This window comes from Argentina silus (assembly GCF_951799395.1).
Source record: "Argentina silus genome assembly, chromosome: 11".
NCBI lineage: Eukaryota > Metazoa > Chordata > Actinopteri > Argentiniformes > Argentinidae > Argentina > Argentina silus.
The window spans coordinates 14,614,040-14,635,255 of record NC_139665.1 but is presented as its reverse complement, the minus strand read 5'-3'; the positions used below and the strand labels follow the sequence as shown (position 1 = coordinate 14,635,255).

Below are 21,216 nucleotides of genomic sequence, written 5' to 3'. Positions count from 1 at the left end.
GGAAGTGATCATTAGTAACCCCCAAACGTTCGCAACATTGAAGCCAGTGGAGGATCTTCTGGCATAAATGTATAGCCAGTAAGTTTGACAGCTAGAGGTGTGTAAAAATACACACACACAATACTTACTAGTATACCTCTCATGATTGACACACACACACACACACACACAATACTTACTAGTATTGTGTGTGTGTGTGTGTGTGTGTGTGTGTGTGTCAATCATGAGAGGTACATGTATGCTGGAGGATGAACCATATGTGGAAAAAAGCAACATTAAAATGTGTCACTGTTTTTTCACTGTTTTCTTTTACAGCCTGCTGAAGGTCCCTAAGACATGTTGCTGCAATAATTTAAAATAAATATCAATTTGAAACTAGAGTATTGTTGCACCCTTCTCTTTTGTTTATGCACTGAGAATCAGGGATCTTTTCTCTAAAGCAGCACCTACACTCACTGACCATAACAATGGTGTTCGACAGATGTTTTTTTTCTGTGTGTAAAAAAAAAGAAGAAAAAAAAGTTAGGAGACATAATATCCGGACTTTGTTATGAACTTCCTGCAAGCAGGGTTGATTGAAATATGAAAAGATTATTGAAATCAAAAAGTTAAAGACACCAACCTTTTGTTGATGGTGAGGTTTATTTTGTTAGTGCTGTTTGTGTATATAAACATAATGTACAGTAAACATGTCCAAAGATTGAATTCACACATCCATTTCCACACAACAGTTTTAACCACATCTCCCACATGAGAAAGGGTGACAGGGGGCAAGAGGCGTAAGCACAAACGAGGGCTGCATTCAGGCGGACATTGTGGAACGTTCAGATGGAAACGTATTGGGTGTACATCGAAAACAGACAACTAAAGCCACTCTGATATGGAGTGACAATCATGTACAGCTCCATTCATGATGTTTCTGTCTGCATCAGTCGGTACGTTGCAACCTCCTGAACGCACCCCTGGACATAGTTGACCAGCGCTGGCATGCAGAAGGCAGAGGAGGCATTCACTGCAGACACTTAGGGCACATTCCAGGCCAACTACATGGCTGTTACACTGCGCAAATTGCCCAGTGGTTGCTTGCCACATCATCTACATTGCAGTCAGGTTGCCCAGTACAGTAGTTTGATACTGTATACCATATTGATATGGCTACTGGGATGTTAAACACCTATCCAGGAGTTGTGACATTTTGTATGCGGCTGCAATGGAGGCAGCCTGGAACACAACCACAGCCCTGTTAGAATACTTTAAGGATGCATCCATCCTTCCTTCCTTCCTTGTAGTAACCACTAATCTAATGTAATGGGATTTTTCAGATCTGTGATTTCTTCAAGGAAGAATGGAAGACAGGATACATATTCAAATAGGTCCCAAATCACATCCCACCCAATATAAACATCAGGCCATTCTCACTGCTGACCTGTCAACCTGTTTTACATCACCATGCCAAACAACTAATGTGAGCAACTGAGTATATTTTTTTTAATACACTGTAAACAATATTAAAAAAAACACAGTATTTAAACTGGCACACAAACACACCTCTCTTTTTTGCTCTCAACATTTAGACACATATTTAAGTCATCACAACTTCTCCAGGGGGAACAGAGGAACATGGGGATAATAAATGGATCTTGTGAAACTCTTCCAACCAGACACGTTTTTATGATTTAAAAGGATTGGACAGGTATAAGCATGATAACGTTAGCCTCACCTTGCCCCCAAAGGCCAGGTGCAATTCTCACCATCTTGCTTACACCTATCCAATCATTCAGATCTATACAAAAGTCTAGGCCAGGGGAAGGGGAAAATTCTGGACAGCTTTAACATTCAACACACCAACCAAGGCCAACATTTCAAAATAAAAAACATGACATGATGCCTTTTATGTTGCGGTGAGAGTGGAAGAGATACAACCATGAAATGCTGCCTCAGACATCTCTGGTACAAAGCCAAAAACAATCCTAACCCAAGTAGAAAAGTAGGTAGTAGAAGCACTTAATTAACATACATAAATACAATATTTGCAACCTCTACCACTTAACTCATAACATATTTAGCATACATACTATCTATGTACAGTACAAACAGCATGTAAAGAATTCAGAAGTTGTGAGTATTATAAGCCAGTCTCTTTGCATGTTAACAGGGTGATATTTGAACCCTGCACTTGTTAGATATGTGTACACTACTTTCGAATTAAAATAGTCAAATGTTCCCATTCATTTGGGCACAGGTTTTTTTGGTATATGATACTATAGTTGCCATTCATTATAGTACAAAGATGCAATAGTTATTATCTACCACACATTTCCAAGGAGGACACATTAGTGATAACTTGTCACAATTTTAACTTATTTTTCTCTTCACAACTTATTTTTAAGCAAACCTAAGCTACTACAGTACAACTGTGATGTTAAAGAATATAAACATATAAGTCACAAATATATTCATGCAGAAACATTATATTTAGGTCTATAAGGCGGGACTTATAGTCCAGTGTCAGCCACTGGAATTGGAGGGGGTTTGCTCAACATATACAATGGCAGAAACTTGAAATGACGGCAAGAAAATTATTTGACCACAAGGCAAATGTTCCAAAATGGACCACAAAGGTGAGAGACAAAGAATCTCTTGTCAATGACAGATCACTTTCCCCGCCTTTGTCTTAAACATAAATAATCAATGCCCCTGTTCTTCTGTTCAAGAGCAAACTCTTTAGTGTTCATGTATATCTTATCTATTCAGAACACATCACAAAGACAGACTGAGAAGGACCGTCTATCCCATGGTTTTAGTTTAAAAAAAAAAAAAAAAAAAATCTTCATTAATTTTGGGTACATTTCCCACGCCATTTCAAATGACATCCTCAAGCTGTTTTTGTGACTTCCCAGTGTCCAAGAAGATGACCGGCGACGGTCTGAATCGGGCGTGATTGGTGTATGCAGGGAGGTAGGGGCCAAAGTCATTTTTCTGAGGACAGAGCATGATGGCATCAGAGAGGGGACAACTGTGACTCCGTGGACAAGGGTCAAGCAATGTTTTACTACTGTTAATGCAAAAAGGAGCAGGAGGAAATAATGGAGTGTGTGAATACATACAAATAAGGAGGAAGATGGATCAAGACAGTTGCTGTGTGCCTAACAGGCGTATTCCCTGGTCCCTGTAGCAATGGGACAGGCTCGGCAGCAGAGGGACTGCTCACTGTATACAGGGGGCCACAGGGTAGCCCCCGCCCTCAGCCGTGTGCTGGACCGTGTGCTCCTGCAGGGCCCCCAGGTCCACAAAACGCTCCCCGCACCACACGCACTTGAACTGGGCCTCTCTGGAGTGTACACTCTGGTGCTTAGCCAGGTGCTCGCGCTGCTTGAAGCTCTTGTCACAGCTGGAGCACTTGAAGGGTTTTTCCCCAGTGTGGACGCGCCGGTGACGTTGCAGCTCCGAGGAGTACTTGAAGCGTTTCTCGCAGTCGGGGCATTTGAGGGGCTTCTCCCGAGTCGGGTCGCAGCGGTGCTGCACGAACTCGGAGGACGACACAAAGCGCCGGTCGCACAGGGAGCATTTGAGAGGCTTCTCTGTGCAGTGAGAGTTCTGGTGGCGCTGCAGGGTGGAGTTTTTCTTGTATCCCTTGCCACACACGTCACACTTGTAGGGCTTCTCCGTGGGCGCAGGGCCGGACCCTGAGCCGCTGCATTTGTGCCTGAGCAGCTCTCCGGATTGGCTGAAACCTTCCAAATAGAAAAGAGCTTCATTAATTGAAGTCACTCAAGGGCAAATTGTTTGCAGCACAGTATAGGATTTACACATAGCACACAACAAACAGAGGAAGATAAACACACTCAGTCCTCCTTTGTTATGGGTAAAATACATTTAGATGTAGCATGATCATATGTGTGTGGCATTTAGTGTCTAATGATGCGATCATGATGGTACGATTAATCACAAACTGCAAACTAATAAATTAAAGCACAACGTGTTGCAATACATTGAATGAAATGTGCTGTACCAATAAAGTTCAACTGATTGGATTATTAAGCCTTATTACCTTTCTGGCAGGACGCACACTTGAACAGGCTCTCCATGCCGTGAACATGCTGGTGGTACAGTAGGTGGGACGGTTGAAGGAAGCCCTTGTCACACAGATTGCACTTGAAGGGGCGGTCGGCAGGGTTCTTGTGCGTGCGTCGGTGGCGCACCAGAGCGTACTGCTGTTTAAAGCTCATCTGGCACTCCTCACACTGGAACGGCCTCTCCTCAGAGTGGGTGCGCTCGTGCTGCCGCAGGTCCGACGGTCGCTTGAAGCCCTTGCCGCACGAGCCGCAGCGGAACGGCCTCTCCCCCGTGGGCTGGCACTGGTGGTGCAGGAGCTCAGACGACTCCTTAAAGTGCATCTCGCACAGGTTACATTTGAAGAGGTGCTCGCCCGAGTGGGCGTACATGTGGCGGACCAGGTGCGAGCGGTGCTTGAAGCACTTCTCGCAGACCGCACACTTGTAGGGACGCTCGGAGCTGTGCGTGCGCTGGTGGTGGGCGAGATGAGACGACTGGCTGAAGCTCTTGTCGCACGTGTCGCACTTGTACGGCTTCTCCCCCGTGTGCACCCGCTCGTGGCGCGACAGCTCGGACAGGTGTCGGAAGCCCTTGTGGCACACGGAGCACTTATAGGGCCTGTCCGGGGCAGAGGCCTCGAACTCTGTGGGGGCTGAGGCACCCATCGCCGCCCCCCCACCACCGGAGGCCTCTCCCGTGGAGGGCTGGGGATTGGAGGCAGAGGAGGTGGGGGTGGCATTCCCAGACCCCGGCCGGTAGGTCTTCTCACAGATGGAGCACTTCATAGGGTTGTTCCCGCTGCTGTGTGCGTTGTGGTGCTGGGCCAGGGAGGTGAGCAGAGAGAAGCCCATCTTGCACACGCCACACACAAACGGCTTCTGTTCCACCTGAACACACTGGTGTTCCAGGAGGTCTGTGGCCTGGCTGAAGATCTTCATACACTGGGTGCACTGAAAGGAGCGGTCCTGACTCACCATGCACTGGTGCTCGTGTGGGTTGGCCAGGTGGGAGATGTCATGGCCACAGACGCCACACTTGTGTCCTCCCTCTCCCCCTACCTGAGAAAAACAGCAAGGGAGGGGAGACAGAGATGGAGATTACATACACGAGATTTACATACAGTAATAGGTTCCCATTAAAAAAGCAACATGTTACAGAGTGGTTTTGCAACAAACCAACAACAAAAAAAGACCACATACAAACTTATTTTCATGAAATAAAAATCATCTAGAATATATTTTTGAATACATTCAAACATTTCAGCAAATACTCAAAATGCATCCTTCATCAGGAATCACTGATCCGAAATGACTATCTTGCTTAAGGCAATGCAGTGAGAGAGAATAGAACAGTGTTCCATCTCTAAGGAGGATGTGGACAGCTTGCTTTGATCAATACAATCAACAATTAGATCAGTGAGGAAGCAAAGGAGGAAAGAAGGGAGGGAGGGAGGGAGGGAGGGAGGGAGGGAGGAAGAAAGAATACATTTTTAAGAACTCTTAAGAACAGGGCCAAAGTATCAATGTCACAGTGTGTACAGTATGTTACCTGTAAGGAGGGCTGTTGGGCCGGTACAGGGTGCTGCTGTTGGCCGTGCTGAGACTGCTGTTGCAGGGAGGTGGTGTCAGGCTGCAGGACGATCCCGTACACGGCGCACCCCAACGGGTTGTCTGCCGCCGGGGGGAGGGTGTGCACCACGGGGGGCGGGGGGGCAACCGCTGCGTGCTGCTGCTGCCACGCCTCCGTCATCCTGCCACTACTTCGCACGTACGGATTCAGCTTGGAGGGGATGTGGGGTGACAAAATGGGGTCCGGCAAAGATGGGGGTGCACTATGGGGCTGTGTAGCGACTAAAGTCGCTGACCTCTGGCCATCAGCTGACACCTTTGTGAATGTCCATTAGAAAAGCTTGATGGGAACACGGCGACAGGTTTGGGTCCTATACTGATGGTTACAGAAGCCCTTTGCCTTTCCTGGTAGAAACCCTGCAGAGGGATAGAGGGGAGGATCGAAACATCAAAGGAATGATCAGAAGAGGAGTGAACAAAATGTGGGAAGTTGGTATTCAAGACTACAGCCCCCTCTCAAGACAGACAGCCTAGCTGCTGTAAGTAGGTCAACACCCCTTTCTTAAAGGCCCCTTCCAGCGGCAGTTTCACTTCCTCATTTAGTGAAAATGTATTCCAGACCAGAAAGGTGGGATTTGTTCCGGTCAGGGAAAGCTACGTCACTCCACTCCCAATCGCTAGTACAGGCTAGTCATCTCGCAAGGAAAAGCTACATCATGGCTGCAGACTTTTCTATTGGACTATTCTTTCTTTCAGACATTTTGTTTTGGACTAAAATCATCACGAACATCGTGAGTAAGCACAAGGATGTTTCGCAGCTCGAAACGTTTATATAGCATTGAAATGGGAGTTTAAGGAGTTCAAGGAGCCTACAGTTAATTACAGCCTTAATTGGAAAGATTATATTTTTACTGAAACAAATTCATTAATTGGATGCATAAGACAACAGGTCTGTTATCTAACCTTTCACATTTGATTAATTAACACATGGATAATGGACCACCCTTACAACAGGCTTCTACGCGTGACAGGCCAGGATTGAAGCCAGGACCACATATTCCCCTTTCTCTGAGACCCCCCCAACAGACCTGCATGAGCTAGCCAGATAGCATCCCCCTCTGCTATGGTCCTATGGTTTCTGAGACATTGTCATGTATCCAACTAAAAATTACCTCCCAAAGACACAGTCTGTAATAAAATCCTGAAGCTTGCCAAATGTCTCTTGCAAAGTAATTTATTCCACTATTACAATTAAATGTAACTTTGACTGAAGTTGAATTGGGGCTCAAATTGGCTTACTAACTCCCTCAGCTCTCTCAGTAGTATATTCCTCAAGTAGTTGTAAAGTGTGTTTATTTTTATTTTGAAAGGTACATTTGGCAATCTTGATGTCCAGTACACGGTACAACCACCTGACGAACCATCAGAGTGAGTGAGAGTAGGATTTTATTACAAACTGTGTTGACATATTTTCGTCATTTTTATTTCGATACATGACAACGTCTCAGGCTCCATGGGACTTGCTTAGAGGAGGATGCTATACGGCTATGGATGAGTTAACTGGTCACGGCACCATTGTAACGGGCGGGGATCGAACCTGGGTCCTTCCGCTCCGTAACCCACCTTGCCCACTGAGCAAGACGCTACAGCATACGGTCACACAGTAAGCGACAATAGAAAGCGATGCTTACCGACATACACCTCTTAATCCGCCATATAGCCTATGCTGACTTTTCAAATAGTACACATACAGCAGCACTGTGACATTCGCAGAGATTAAAAACAAATATTGTATTTACTATCCTTATGCTGAGACATAACAGTGCAAATCAATAACATGACACAACTGTGTTATGATCTCAAAAATAATGAATACACAACTGTATACACTTAAGTTATGAAGGGGTGCATACCTGCACTGTAGCTGCAAAATATGATCTCCTGTGAGTTAGCTACAAACCAAACTCGCTTGAAAATAGCTGGTTTCTATTCCTAATAAGCATTGCAACGACGAATCACTGGAAAGGCAATGATAAACGTTGACTCCGGCCAGGACAGACTGCTTGCTTGCTGGGGTTGTGGCCAAACCACCTAGCTAGCTAGCTATATAGCCGCTAACTGCAAAAAAAAAAAAAAAAAAAAAACTAACGGAAAAAATGATATCTAAATGCTCTTCTGCATTTGTCATCTTACTACGACACTCGGCTAAACTGTTACACTGTAGTCTACGTCGACATAATGTAGCCGGAAGCAAGCAACGTATCCCGCAAAATGACCGAATTTCGTGAAAACGTAGTCGAGGCCCCATCACTGGGATCTAATTCTGCGGACTCTCGTGTCGTAGCTAGACCCCGACCTAGGCCGCCCTGCGTGCAAAGCACTTCGCTCTGTGCACGGTTGAATGTCTATTAATGAAAACATAAACATTATATGACAACAGGGTTCACGGTTCCTTTGACAACTTACATTTCTGCAGTGTGGCTTATAATTGTTATTTTCCCCTCCTCATATCTTGACTGAAAAGCCGACCCACGAAAAAATATTGAACTATGGGGGACGAACGGCGAGGTGAAACGCCGTCCACGAACGATCACTGCACCGCCTCCGGAAACCAGTACGCAGCCTGCATAGCTTTGTTGGTTGCATCTTTGGCTGCGTGTTCTCTACAATTAAGTTATGATTGTATTCTGCCAAAAGTAGAACTGCAATGTAAAAACAGAACAGTGTTGCGTGAATATGTAAGGCCCATGCATAATTAACAATATCATTATCGATGATTATCAATTCATTATTTCAAAAAGATGCGCAAAAGTAATTATGACAAGCTGTACACATCAGTATACTAATTAGTATTCTATGTGATTTAAATCAGTATACAATGCATTTTGTCTGTATTAGATTTACAAACAAACTTAAATACATTTTAGGCTAACTCATTATAACCTCCCAATGGTTCACGTTATATGGGTCATTCTTCTCTTACAATAGTCACAGACCAAACATTGGCGCACAGGGGATGTTTTTTATGACATCATTTTATAATAATATGATATAATATTGAGCCAATATGCTAATACTGAGCTTCTAAAACAATGATATAGTATACTATTCATGCAAAGTGTGTGTGTGTGTGTGTGTGTGTGTGTGTGTGTGTGTGTGTGTGTGTGTGTGTGTGTGTGTGTGTGTGTGTGGTCCGTGTAGATCGTTAGTTTTGATAATGGTGCATTCATCACCAACTCGGAAAAGAGTTCCAGTGGTTTGAGGTTGAAAAATCCAAACACCCGCAGGTGATGGCTAAGGTCGGCCATTTATGATCGCTTTAACTTTCGATTTTGCAAGTGTACAGCTGTCCAAGTTGTTTTGGCTTTTTCAACTCGCTGTAACTCCCTGCATATGCTGTATGTAACAGGATTCATCCACAAACAGTCTTGCTTTGCACTCAAAGTTGCTCACATGAGAGATTGCGACCTCCAACACACGTGACCGTCACCTAAATAAAGTAAACCAGCTCCGCCACTGAGAAGATGGAAATTCGATGTCGCGGGTTGGGGTATTTCAACTTGTGAGGACTGAGTTTATTACCTTTTCAACTTGGTTACTCACCCCTCTAAACCCATGACACCACAGCAACCCAAGCCGTTGGACTTAGATGGTATGCTGTAAATCTTGGGCAGATAATGATAATAGTTGTCTTACCTGTCCAAAATACCCTTTTCCAAACCTCTGCAAGCTTTTTAGGTACTTTTTAGCTAACTGTAACCTGATCGTCCTTTTGGAGGATCACTAGTGGTTTTCACCTTGCAGTAAAGCCCAGTGGCGTATTCTCTGACATATTCACGCCTACCTGCTGGAGAGTGTTGTTGTTGTTGTTTTTTTCTAAATTATGGTAAGCATTCTTCAGTCATCCACTGTAGAAGTCTTCCTTGGTCTACCAGCCTGTTTGCGATTGCTGAGCCCACCAGTGCTTTTAAAAATAATGTTTTAATGATGTTCCAAACTGTTGATTTTGGCAAGCCTAAGGTTTTGGCTATGTTTCAGATTTTTCAGCCTAATCTTTATTGTGTCGTGTTTCATTATGTGTAGTGTGTTCTACCTCCACACAATCACTGAAATTGTTGTTTGGCTCTATGCCTTTGTTTTGTTTTTGTTGCCTCTAAAAAATATTCTCTGTAACATATATGAAAAACCAAAATGTTCTCTACAATTCTGCTTGCATGGTTACACTCTTAATGTGAATTTAGATTTTAAATATAGTTTAAAATGTATAATTGTTGTATATGTAAGCCTAATTCCTGTAAATCAGAGAGATTCTTATGTAGGTGTGTGTGTGTGTGTGTGTGTGTGTGTGTGTGTGTGTGTGTGTGTGTGTGTGTGTGTGTGTGTGTGTGTGTGTGTGTGTGAGAGAGAGAGAGAGAGAGAGAGAGAGAGAGAGAGAGAGAGCAAATCAGCAGCAGTAACCACACCAAGCACCAAGTCATTTCAAACATTTCATTATTTTTCTCCACATAACTTCGAAACAACCTCATAAACCAAAGAGTAAGAAAGAGAGCATGCTCTGGCATGCAATGATGTCACAACATGATAATAATGTCACCAGGTGCGAAGTATAAAACATACAGTAGTAGCAGAGAGTTTCTCTTTTTATGTCATTCATGAACTCAGGAGGACATTTCAGTTTTCCACCGAGCGTTTTAAAAGCTAGCATTTTATTTTACACTGCCCCTCCATGTCTCATGTCTCCCCGTGTAGCTGGGTGGACAGACGAGAGGCAGAGAGACTGGCAGACAGACTGACACCAGATTGAGCAGGCTAAACAAACATGCTGAAAGATATCTCATCTGATCCCAGAGAGTCTCTGGAGGCGAGACAACAGACCCCAGTCTCCCCTGTGGACTGGTATCACAGACCCCAGTCTCCCCTGTGGACTGGTATCACAGACCCCAGTCTCCTTTGTGGACTGGTCTGAACATAGGACTTGCCTGGGAGAGAGAGAGAGAGAGAGACAAAACACTGCATGCCACTTCAGGAGGGGTCATGACCTCACTGTTAGCCTGCCCACCACAGGTAAAATGAATAAATAAAAATTAATAAATAAATACGAGGCACTCAGCATTCTCTCTGTTTTGCAAACTGCTATAAAGTAACAAACTTGAATAATAATGATACATACATATATTATATATTTAGAATCAGTGGTTATAACAGTCTCATAGCTATATGTAAGGGGCAAGCCTGAATCCTCCTCTTCTAAACCGTGTTCCTCTGTATGTAAGCATACTATAGTGTGTGTGTGTGTGTGTGTGTGTGTGTGTGTGTGTGTGTGTGTGCTGCTGGAAAGAGACTACATGTGTTCTGTTGTGTGGTGGCAGGTTGTGATTAGTCCCATTTCACTTTCAGTTAATTCAGGAAAAAATGTGTGAATCGAATCTAAAACCCTCATTGAAATTTTGGGGTTATATTTTCAATTCATGAATCAAATTCAAATCCGTAAATCAGAGTTTTTCTGATTTGATTGAACACGAAATGGCACTGATCCCAACTCTCTTGTCTATAGTTGCAGTGAAGTGAATCAGAATGTATATTTGGGTGGATTGTGTACAAATGAAGAAAGGAGATTTATGTGAGAGGGATATAAATATGCACTTTTAACACACACACACCCTCATGCAATGTGTGTGTGTGTGTGTGTGTGTGTGTGTGTGTGTGTGTGTGTGTGTGTGTCTGTGTCTGTGTCTCTGTGTGTGTGTGTGTGTGTGTGTGTGTGTGTGTGTGTGTGTGTGTGTGTGTGTGTGTGTGTGTGTGTATCATGGTGAAAATAAAAATAATTATGGTGGAGCCCTTTAAAATGGATCTACTCTTGCAGCATAGTTTAGTAGCATAGTGCTGAAAGTTCTGTGATTGGTGGATGGGGCTGTAGAGTTTAGGATTTGGGGTAAAGGGTTTCGCAAGAGTATAGGGTTTAGGGTGGATGCAGCATGGCCACCATGCCCTGGGCTTGCATGTTAGACAGTAGTGATAAGTGCGGACCAGGTGGCGCTGTACAATAGTCTGGTATGGGCAAGTGGACTAAATCTGTGCCAACTCCTGTCCATCTTACAGCAGGTGCTGAACACCCATGCATACATCCCATAGCTTCCCTGTTCCCTGTCTCACTACAGTGATCAATTACCCCTCAACATGGTTGCAAGCACAACAAAAGGCAATTCAAAAGAAACTGGCAGATAAATATGTTGAATTATACTGTATATTAACCGGGTCTTCTGTATGAGTTCTGATGAAGGTGAGAAGTACAGACCAGTAGCAACCATAGAAAGAAGTCGCTGTGTCTGTCGATCCGGCTGTGGGCTCCAGTTTGATGTATTAATAAAGGTAATATAATATAGTTAACAATAAGATTTAGTAGATCATAGAAGTCTAAATAAAGAAGTGGATAAACAGGATGGCTACTCCGATGTTGAGTAAAATGACCATGACCACCAGAATAGAGCTGGAGCCCTGGGGAGAGAGAAGAGAGGAGAAAAGTAAGAGTCATTCTACAGTAAGACACCTCCGCACTTCATTCTACAGTCAACAACACAGGCAGTGTTCCAATGTCCACGCTAGCATACTGATACCAATACTTTGCTTCAATCTATGTGGTACGGTACTGTGGCTCGTAGGACACAAGTTCAACCACAGTGTTGAATATAACAAGTGTCTTTGAGTTTCTAGAAAAGCGCTATACAAATCAATTGTACAGTATTATCATTATCATTAAGAACATTTTACCATGTAGTAACTAAGTAAATGAGAGCTGTATGTGGTTCACTCACTGAGTTTGATTTGAGGGTGAGATGTTCGCCGTCCTGCTCCAGTGTGATTGGCTGGGACTTTAGGGGCGGGGACAGAGTGAGGTCCCTGTGCAGTGGCCACTCCTCCAGCTCCGCCCCTACATTCAGACTGTCCAGCATCTGTACAGAGTCCATGGACCCCTCCCTCACCGGCCGCAGCCCTCGAGGACGCAGCCTGTTAGCTTTAGCCCCGCCTGGAGAATCCTGGCCCAGCCCTCGGGGCATCTGGGAAATGGAGTCCTGGGGCTGAAGCCTCATGTCTACTGTGTAGTCACTCAGTCTGTCCTCGTCATGCTCTGTGAGGCGTGAGTGGGCAGGGCTCCACCTGAGGGCGCTGTCATTGGTCCACCCCCCAGAGGGGGGGCTGTCAAGCCCCTGGTCAGCCAAGGCATGCTCGCAAAGCTTGTGATTGGAAGAGAGGTGCTGCTTTGGGTGGTGATTGGTGTAGACATGCTCTGGTGGTTGGTGGTTTGAGTACACATGCTCTCGAAGGTTGTAATTGGAGGAGGGGACATGGTCCTTTGGGTTGTGATTGGAGCAGATATAATCTTGGGGGGACTTGTGATTGGAAGAAGCATGCTCAGAAGTCTTGTGATTGGACGTGTTATGCTCCAAGGCCTTGTGATTGGACAGAATGTGTACCTGCGGCTTGTAGTTGGAAGAGGCATGCTCGCAGGCCTTGTGATTGGTGGAGGTGTGATCCCATGTTTTGTGATTAGTGGAAGTGTACTCCCTCGACTTGTGATTGGAGGAGGCATGCTTTGAGGGCTTTTGGTTGGAAGAGGAGTGCTCCCAAGCCCTGTAGGAAGAGGAAGTGTGCTCCCTGGGTTTGTGATTGGTCAAGGCTTTCTCTCGTGGCTTGTGATTGGAAGCTTGCTCATGGCCGTTGATTTGGCCCTCCTGCTCCTCCAAAAGGGAGGGTGTCGTGGAGCGACTGCTGCCTCCCCGTTCTGGATACATGTCCTCAGTCCAGTTGTTAGCCCCTCCCCTCGGCAGCTCCACGCCCCGTCCTTCCACCAGCACCTGGATCTCGGCTCCGCCGTGGTCGTCCACGGCGCCCTGGCGCATGAAACAGGCGTTCCGTGGACGGTGGGAGTTGCCATGGGCATGTTTGGGTGCTGGGCTATGGGGGGGCGAGGGGGGGATGCTCAGCACAGGACTGAGATCGGGCGTGATCACGGGGGGCGTGGTGTCTGGGGTGCACAGCTCGGGACTGTCTGTTCCAGTGGAGATGACCTCATGGTCTTTGTCCTTGGGTTCCTGGTGTTTGGGCCTCTGGCACTCCAGTCCTACAGACAGACAGACAGACAGACAGACAGACAGACAGACAGACAGACAGACAGACAGACAAACAGGAAAAAGGGAGCAATGACTAGAAATCCACCACAAAAACACAAAAGTATAGTTTGGCCCCAATTCAATCCATTGCAGATAAAAACACTGCTGTAGTTTTACAATGTTGGTCGAGAAAAAATAATCCACACATTCATTCTTGCTGCAGAAGAGGAGTCATGTTTTAGCGTTATCCTGGGAACCCACTATCTGCAATTCATAAGCTCCATTACATAGAGAGAATAGAGGGTATGTGAATAAGGATGGTGTACAGACTGAATCCAGCCCAGACAGACACAGGACAGTGTGTGTGAGGGAGGAATAAAGAGATTAAATAGTTCTTTGAGGATTATTCTCTCTCCCAAATCTGAAATAGCTTATTTAGCTGAAATTACTTAGCGGACATGGATTTACATTTAGTATTTGCATTAGTGCTTCTCGGTGTCACTGCACGTTCAGCAAAAGGCAAAAGGTAGCAATTGTGGACACAAATCAAAGGTTTCAGTCTCTCAACAAGTGTACATCTCTATGGCAAGAGAACGTGTGGGATTCTGTAAAGATTTAGTAGAGATTTAGTAGACCTATGGGTAATGGTGATTAGGGGGCTAAATGAGAGAGAGGCGGAGACATTTGGTTTTTATAAATCCAAAGCTTTTGCAACTGAAGTGGCTCGTCAGCAAGATTAGTTTGTGTTACTGTTAATGCATTGAGTCACCGTTGCCATAGATATGGAAGGAAGGGGAGAGCTCCTTGGCAGCGACTCGGGCCATCCGACACTCTTCCATGGCCTTTAGGGCCACACCCTCTGCTGCTTCCGCCTTCCCGCGGGCGTGGCTCATTCTATCAGAGAGAGAGAGAGAGAGAGAGAGAGAGAGAGGGAGACACAGAGAGAGAGAGGACGAGAGAGAGAGAGAGAGGGGAGGGTATTTAATTGAGTATCACTCAATGAAATATCACTCCATTCAATTCCATTCATACTGTCTGTTGCCAATTAGCTATGGTGAATAGGAATTTGGTTTAGCGCCAAAGATGTTACAGACAGGACAATCATGTACAGCGCCCTCCATAAGTATTGGGAAGAGGAAACATTTTGTCTTCTTTTAGCTCTATACTCCAACAGTTTGGATTTGAAATCAAACATAAGTTTACTATGAGGTTAAAGTAGAGATCCTCATCTTTAATTACATTTTTTAAACATACTCCCTCTATTTCAGGACTCCAGTATTGGTTAAAAATCATGTAATGTCCAAATAAAGTACTCATGTTTAGTATTTGGTTGATAATCCTTTGCATGCAATAACTGCCTGATGTCTGAGACTGCGACCCATTGACCCCACCAGATGCTGGATATATTTCATTGACGTCTCTTTGGTTCTCATGTTGACAGACATCAATAGCAGACTCCAAAGGCAAATACAAAGCCTAGAATCAATACTATAATCAATACAGCTCTCTTATGCCTGCAAAATGATGCGACGGAACACTCCTGACTAATCAGAAATACCTGTCAAGCCAATTTTCCAATACTTTTGGTGCCCTGGAATAGGGGGACTATGTATAAAAAATGTAATTAAAGATGAGGATCTCTACTTTAACCTCATAGTAAACTTATGTTTGATTTCAAATCCAAACTGTTGGAGTGTAGAGCTAAAAGAAGACATAATGCTTCCTCTTTCCAATACTTATGGAGGGCACTGTATGACAGTGCAGAAAACAAGATATAGAACAGTACAGTACAGTATCTTTAGTTGTTGTAATGCAGGTGTGTGTATGTACTTTGTGTGTTGTTGCCCTAATGAGTGTTGTTATTACCTTGGTGCATGTTCTGTATGTGTTGTGTGTGTGTGTGTGTATGTGTGTGTGTGTGTGTGTGTGTGTGTGTGTGTGTGTGCTCCTCAGCTGGAGTGTACCTTGTGGTGTTTGGCTGGATGGGGTGTTGTGTACACAGTGTTTCCTGCCTGCCCTGGTTTTACCAGGACTGTTCTCGTTTTAAAACGACTGTGAGTATTATTATTTTCCAGGACACTTCGTTAAATGGCCTGGTTTCTGCTCAGCAACACTTCAACCACTGTATGTGTTGATGCGGATCTCCCCCTCTAGGAGCAGGGTCTCATGCCTAGCACCGGCACTTGAATAATGAGAAAATAGACAGTTTTGATCAGCCACACTGTCTTTACTATTGGACTCCAGAGACTCAGTGACGTTAAGGTGTGTGGTGTGGAGGTTGGAGGGGTTCTCTCTCCCACCTGGACAGGGCGATCTCAGCCTTCTGTTTGGCGATGTCAGCAGCCTTCTCCGCTGCCTCCACAGCACGGTCCACCTTCTCCCTGATCTTACTGGCCCTCAGGGGGATCAGGTTCTTGCGCTTGCCGCTGACCAGCGCGTTCTGCTTGTACTTGCCCTCCTCCTTGGTGCCGTCGGCGAAGGTGGTGCAGCCGTAGCCGTGCCGCTTGTTACCCGTCCACTCCCCCTCGTAGCGGAGGCCGTCAGACCGCCGGCTCACGCCCCAGCCGGCCCGCTGGTCGCTGCGCCACTCCCCGGCATATGTCTCTGTGACGGTGGCGTCCACGGGGGCGCCGTGCTCACCTTCCCCCAGACTGACGTTGGAGTGGATGTCCGACGCGGCAGAGCTGACGGTGCTCATGCCCGCCTCGCTGCAGAAGGAGCTCTGCTTGCTGAGCTGGGAGGCCAGGGAGCTCTTCGACTCGGACCGCCGCAGTTTCAGGCCGCTTAGGATGGACTGCCGGAAACGCCCCTTCCTCTTCCTCTGTCGCTCCGCCTCGCTGGGGGCAGTCAGCGCGAAACCCCCCCGCCCCACGGGGCTGCCCACCAGCCCGCCCCCCACCACGCCGTCAGTGGGCGTGGCGAGAGCCGAGCTGTCATCCAGTAGGGCGGGGGGGCCGTGGCTGTGCTCGGAGCGGAGAGAGTTTATAGACGTGCGCAGCGGGAAGAGGATGACGGCTGCCATGCCGTACGGCACGCTCTGACGCACGCCGTAACCGTGACGCATCCCACCCAGCCACTGGCCCTGGAAGGTTCCTGAGAGAGAGAGAGAGAGAGAGAGAGAGAGAGAGAGAGAGAGAGAGAGAGGGAGACAGAGAGAGAGAGAGACACACAGAGAGAGAGAGCGCCACAGAGAGACAGAGAAGGAGAGAGGGAGAGAGAGACAGAGAGAGAGAGACACACACACACACACACACACACACACACACACACACACACACACACACACACACACACACACACACATAGAGAGACACAGACAAACAGACATGGAGACAGACAGAGAGGGAGAGAGAGGGAGAGAGGTGTATTTCAAACTTATTGTGAGTGAGAAATTACTTTTAAGTTTCTAGCAATGATTGATATCCCACATACAAAATACAGTAACTAAATACAACAGAATAGAAGAGTAGAATAGAGTGTTCACATTTCCCCAGACATGTAAATCAGCTTGTCCCAATCAATTCAAACATCTGTTTAAACTTAAACATCCAAAACACCATGCTGCCAGAATATTTTCTTTGACTAAAAAGCAGGAACATCATTCCAACTCGTTTAAGGGGCAGAACGGTCGTCTTTGGCGAATGGCGCTGTTGTCATATAGTGTACTGTAATCTCTAGAGCCAGGGCAGAGTTGAACAATGTTTACACAAACAATAGCCTAAAGGTCCTTCTGGGGAGGCCGCCTTAGCCTATAGGTCTAATGTATGTAGTAACACTTGATTAAGATTGATTAAAACATGATTAAGGCTACTCTATATTACTGCACTTCCTTTTTAGGTGACTGATTATCTGAAAGAAGGAAGGACAATGCTGTTGGTGTGGCAATTACCCTGAGGTAGAGAAGACGTGATTAATTGACCGCATATCATATGAAATCAGCGAAGCGGCTTGCAGCTCAGGCTACAGGACTATTTGTTTGTGTTTTATGTGGGGGCCAATGGGTCCCTCGATCATGTCGCATCTCCAGAAACGGAGTTGAACTTTATCTTTCAACCTTATAGCCTATAGCATAGCCTAGCTTAGCCCATCGGTTGTGAGCGTTGTCGGTGCGGCAATTATTTACTTAAACATAAACTTTTATTGATCGTGGCAGTAATTGGTCCTATGTGCTTTTCCTCCATCCTAAGGAATGATAAAAGACCTATACCCAACTCACTAACAGTGTGGCCATGGCTGTAAAGGAATGAGCTGTCCGCGGTGCTGAAATGTATAGCCTATCCACCCGGACATAAAGTGTGTCGATTCGAACCTGTGTGAATTCCAACTGATTCGTATGCTAAACACAAACAGCGGAAGGTTGTTGAACATTTGACAATATATGTCTGTGTGGTTACGGTAGGCCTCCCGACAATCTCGTTTATTGGGTTGTGGAAAATGTGTCAGGTCGTGCGTGCTATATTCATCTGTCAGCGGTCTTCCACGTGAGCGACCGGAGAGCTATTTCATGACGCAGTCTTTTTTGCAATCATGTTGGGAGTGATACGGTCCCCGGTAATTCACAAACCAAATTAACAACGGTGGGGGTAGCCTAGTAGGTTACGTGTGAACGATTGCGGCGGTGGATTCCAGAGCCTCAACAACCGCTACCCCGTTGGCGCAGCGACAGACCGTGTTTCCATGGTCCCCCTGCATCACTTATTGACCTCGCGCTCTCCCTCTCCCCCTCTCTCCCTTCCCTGCACCCCCGCCTCCTCTCTTAGCTCATCCGGGTCCTGTGCAATGGAGGCAGTGGATCTGCATCGGTTATCAAACGGCCTACATTAGCGCCCGAGTCAGAAAACGCCACCGACAATGCCAACGCGCCAATCAGGACGCAGAACACAGATCGAGTCTCCTGTGACACGCTGACCCGCTGTCTCTGCGTTACCATGGCGATTTACAGTACAGAGGCGTCTATGGTATAATGCAGGGAGGGGGGAGGGAGAGAGAGAGAGAGTGAGGGAGAGAGGGAGGGAGGGAGAGAGAGAGAGAGAGAGAGAGAGGGAGGGAGAGAGACAGAGAGGGGGGGAGGGAGAGAGAGATGCTGTAAATGTGGGAATTCAACAGGCCTAAAATTAAATGGCAGATATCAATAACCTACATTTGAGCGCCTTTAATGTAGGAATCATGTTTTCTTTCCCTCTGCAACTCTACTGTATGTAAATAGTCTACCTTGCACAACAACTACTGTATTTCACAGTGAGCGTATACACTCCACTGTATACAAACTGGATTGGAAAGATCACAATACTCTTCCCTTTACCAGACAGAGACAGATCTGTTCCACTACAAGTCTTCAACGTTCTTACATGGTACTGTGAGGTGCACCTGTACAGTATATTGTTATTATGTCGGTCTAATATGTCTCGATAATGGTATACCAACAGGTACTAGGAGAGATTGATAGAGGCACTAATAGGGAGAGAGATGGGCCTAGACAGGGCCATATAAAGATAATCACAGTAAATAAAGGTTGTAGTGAGCGGAATAGGAGTGGAGGAGGAAGTAATGAAACAGATACAGTGACATGCTCTCTCCTGATTTCAGAGTGACATAAATGAAAAGTATAATTGCAAATGAAGCGCATTGCTTATTGAAAATCTTCGTTCGCACCCGTCAGCTTGCTCCAGGTTTTCACGGTGAATAAATAAACTTAGAAAGGAAAACATTTCTTCACATCTATGTGGAAAGAAACATACCAACGTTTCGGTCAACAGAACTTCACCGACCACGTATGAGCATCTGGCCATCAGGGTCAAGTGATCTAGGATGAACAGAGTAAACCACATACATGACAGTGCAGGTTCAGGTTGGTTCGGGCCTATCTTACCTCCGTCAGAGTAGGTCTCAGTGCCGTATCCATCCTGCAGGCCGTTACTCCAGGTGCCTTCATAGCGGGCACCACTGCCCATGCTCTCCAACTGCCCATAGCGCCCTTTGAAGCCCTGTGTCCACTCCCCCCTGTACTCCCAGCGGCCCTTACTTTCCACCCCCACCCCATGGCGCTTGCCCTGCGCCCAGGTGCCTTGGTAGCTGTTCCCGCTAGGCCAGGTGTACACCCCCAGGACCTCGAACCCGTGGCTCCAGGCCCCGGCGTACTCCCCCTGGCCCTGGGGCCCCGTGCAGACCCCCCGGCCATGGGCCTTGCCCTGCTCCCACCCCCCACAGTACGACCCCCCGTCATCAAAGTCAAACCTGCCTCCAGTGGACATGCATGAAACAGGTCTAGGCAAAATCCTCAGAACGTCCAGAAGAAAGGACCAGGTTTACAGAGAGAGAACAGGGAGAGGAAGATGTGGATGGATGTTGTAACATGGAGGTACGGACAGAGCCCTGGTTCTTTATCCCTCTGGGTTGTTTTTTAGGATGATGTGAGAACAAACAGGTTCTCTTCTTCACACACAAGAGGGGCTGGTTATAAAAGCATCACCGTGGACGGAGGTGTCGAGGTGGCGCCCAGCCTGTAGAGATGGCAGTGCCTGGTGTGACGGATGCCACTGTCGGGCATGCTGCTTCCCATGGGCATGCGGGGCTGCACGCGCTCCTATCCTCCTCCTCCTCCTCCTCCTCCACCTCCTCCTCTTCCTTCTCCACCCTCCTCCACACAGCCTCGCCAGCCAGGGAGCTCACCGACCCGCTCTCGCCTCCGTTCGCTGGGGCGCTCCAGACAGTCGAGGCCCAGGCTTTTCCAGGAGTCCCAGAGGCCCTCACAACGGCAGCGGCAGTGACCGCGATGAGCTCAGTCAGACATTACACCACCCCTTCAGCCATGCCGCACCGGCACACAGACGTGGAGAGAGACACAGGAGAGGGATGGTACCGCACCGGTACGCCAAAAAACAGAGGAGAGGGAAGAAGGGCTATTTCTATAGCATGGCCTGGAAAAAGCAACCCAGGCTCCCTTCTTTCACACACACACACACACACACACACACACGCACACACACACCTATAAACACACACTCACACTCACACACACACACACACACACGCACACTCAAACACACATACACACACCTCAGACGACCTAGCTGGCTGTCTATGTCAACGTTGCGCCTCTTATCCCTTGTTCTCCTTTTTTCTCCCTCGCTGTGCTCCCGCTGTGATCCGGGGAAGAGGCTCTCTTCTCTCCTCCTGAAGATGGAGACGCCAAAAAAGAAAAAAAAAACACTACACAATTGTTATGTTCCTCTTCCCTTTGTCATCTCCATTAGCCGCTCACATATTTCTGGATCGTTGATATATATCCTATTTCCTCCAAGTCACATTGTGCTCTCTGCCTCTATCTGCCTCTCTCTCCCTCTCTGTATCTCTCTCTCTCTCTACCTCTCTCTCTCTCACTCTAAAATCTGCTCATTACAGGACTGTTCCACCCCAGCCAATACCCCTCCCCCACCCACAGCACACGCTTCTTCTTTCAGCTCTTAAAGAGATAGAGACGGAGG

At 46.6% G+C, this 21,216-nt stretch overlaps 2 protein-coding genes across 3 annotated transcripts; both read right to left on the bottom strand.

Moving 5' to 3' along the window:
* Positions 1–640: 640 nt before the first annotated feature.
* Positions 641–5,805, bottom strand: LOC310812567 (uncharacterized protein; the record flags this gene model as incomplete). The annotated part of the gene is made up of 3 exons (XM_083681190.1): positions 641–3,734; positions 4,052–5,114; positions 5,605–5,805. 3 exons carry the CDS (start codon positions 5,803–5,805, stop codon positions 3,208–3,210), a joined length of 1,791 nt encoding a protein of 596 aa, XP_083537316.1. The 3' UTR covers positions 641–3,207.
* Positions 5,806–12,038: 6,233 nt separating this feature from the next.
* Positions 12,039–19,983, bottom strand: jph3a (junctophilin 3a; the record flags this gene model as incomplete). Of its 2 annotated transcripts, none has more annotated exons than XM_083680184.1 (5): positions 12,039–12,119; positions 12,437–13,743; positions 14,490–14,626; positions 16,033–16,825; positions 19,602–19,983. In XM_083680184.1, 5 exons carry the CDS (start codon positions 19,981–19,983, stop codon positions 12,039–12,041), a joined length of 2,700 nt encoding a protein of 899 aa, XP_083536310.1. The 2 variants fall into 2 exon arrangements, with proteins under 2 accessions (XP_083536310.1, XP_083536311.1); XM_083680185.1 differs by having other exon boundaries at positions 14,502–14,626.
* Positions 19,984–21,216: the final 1,233 nt, after the last annotated feature.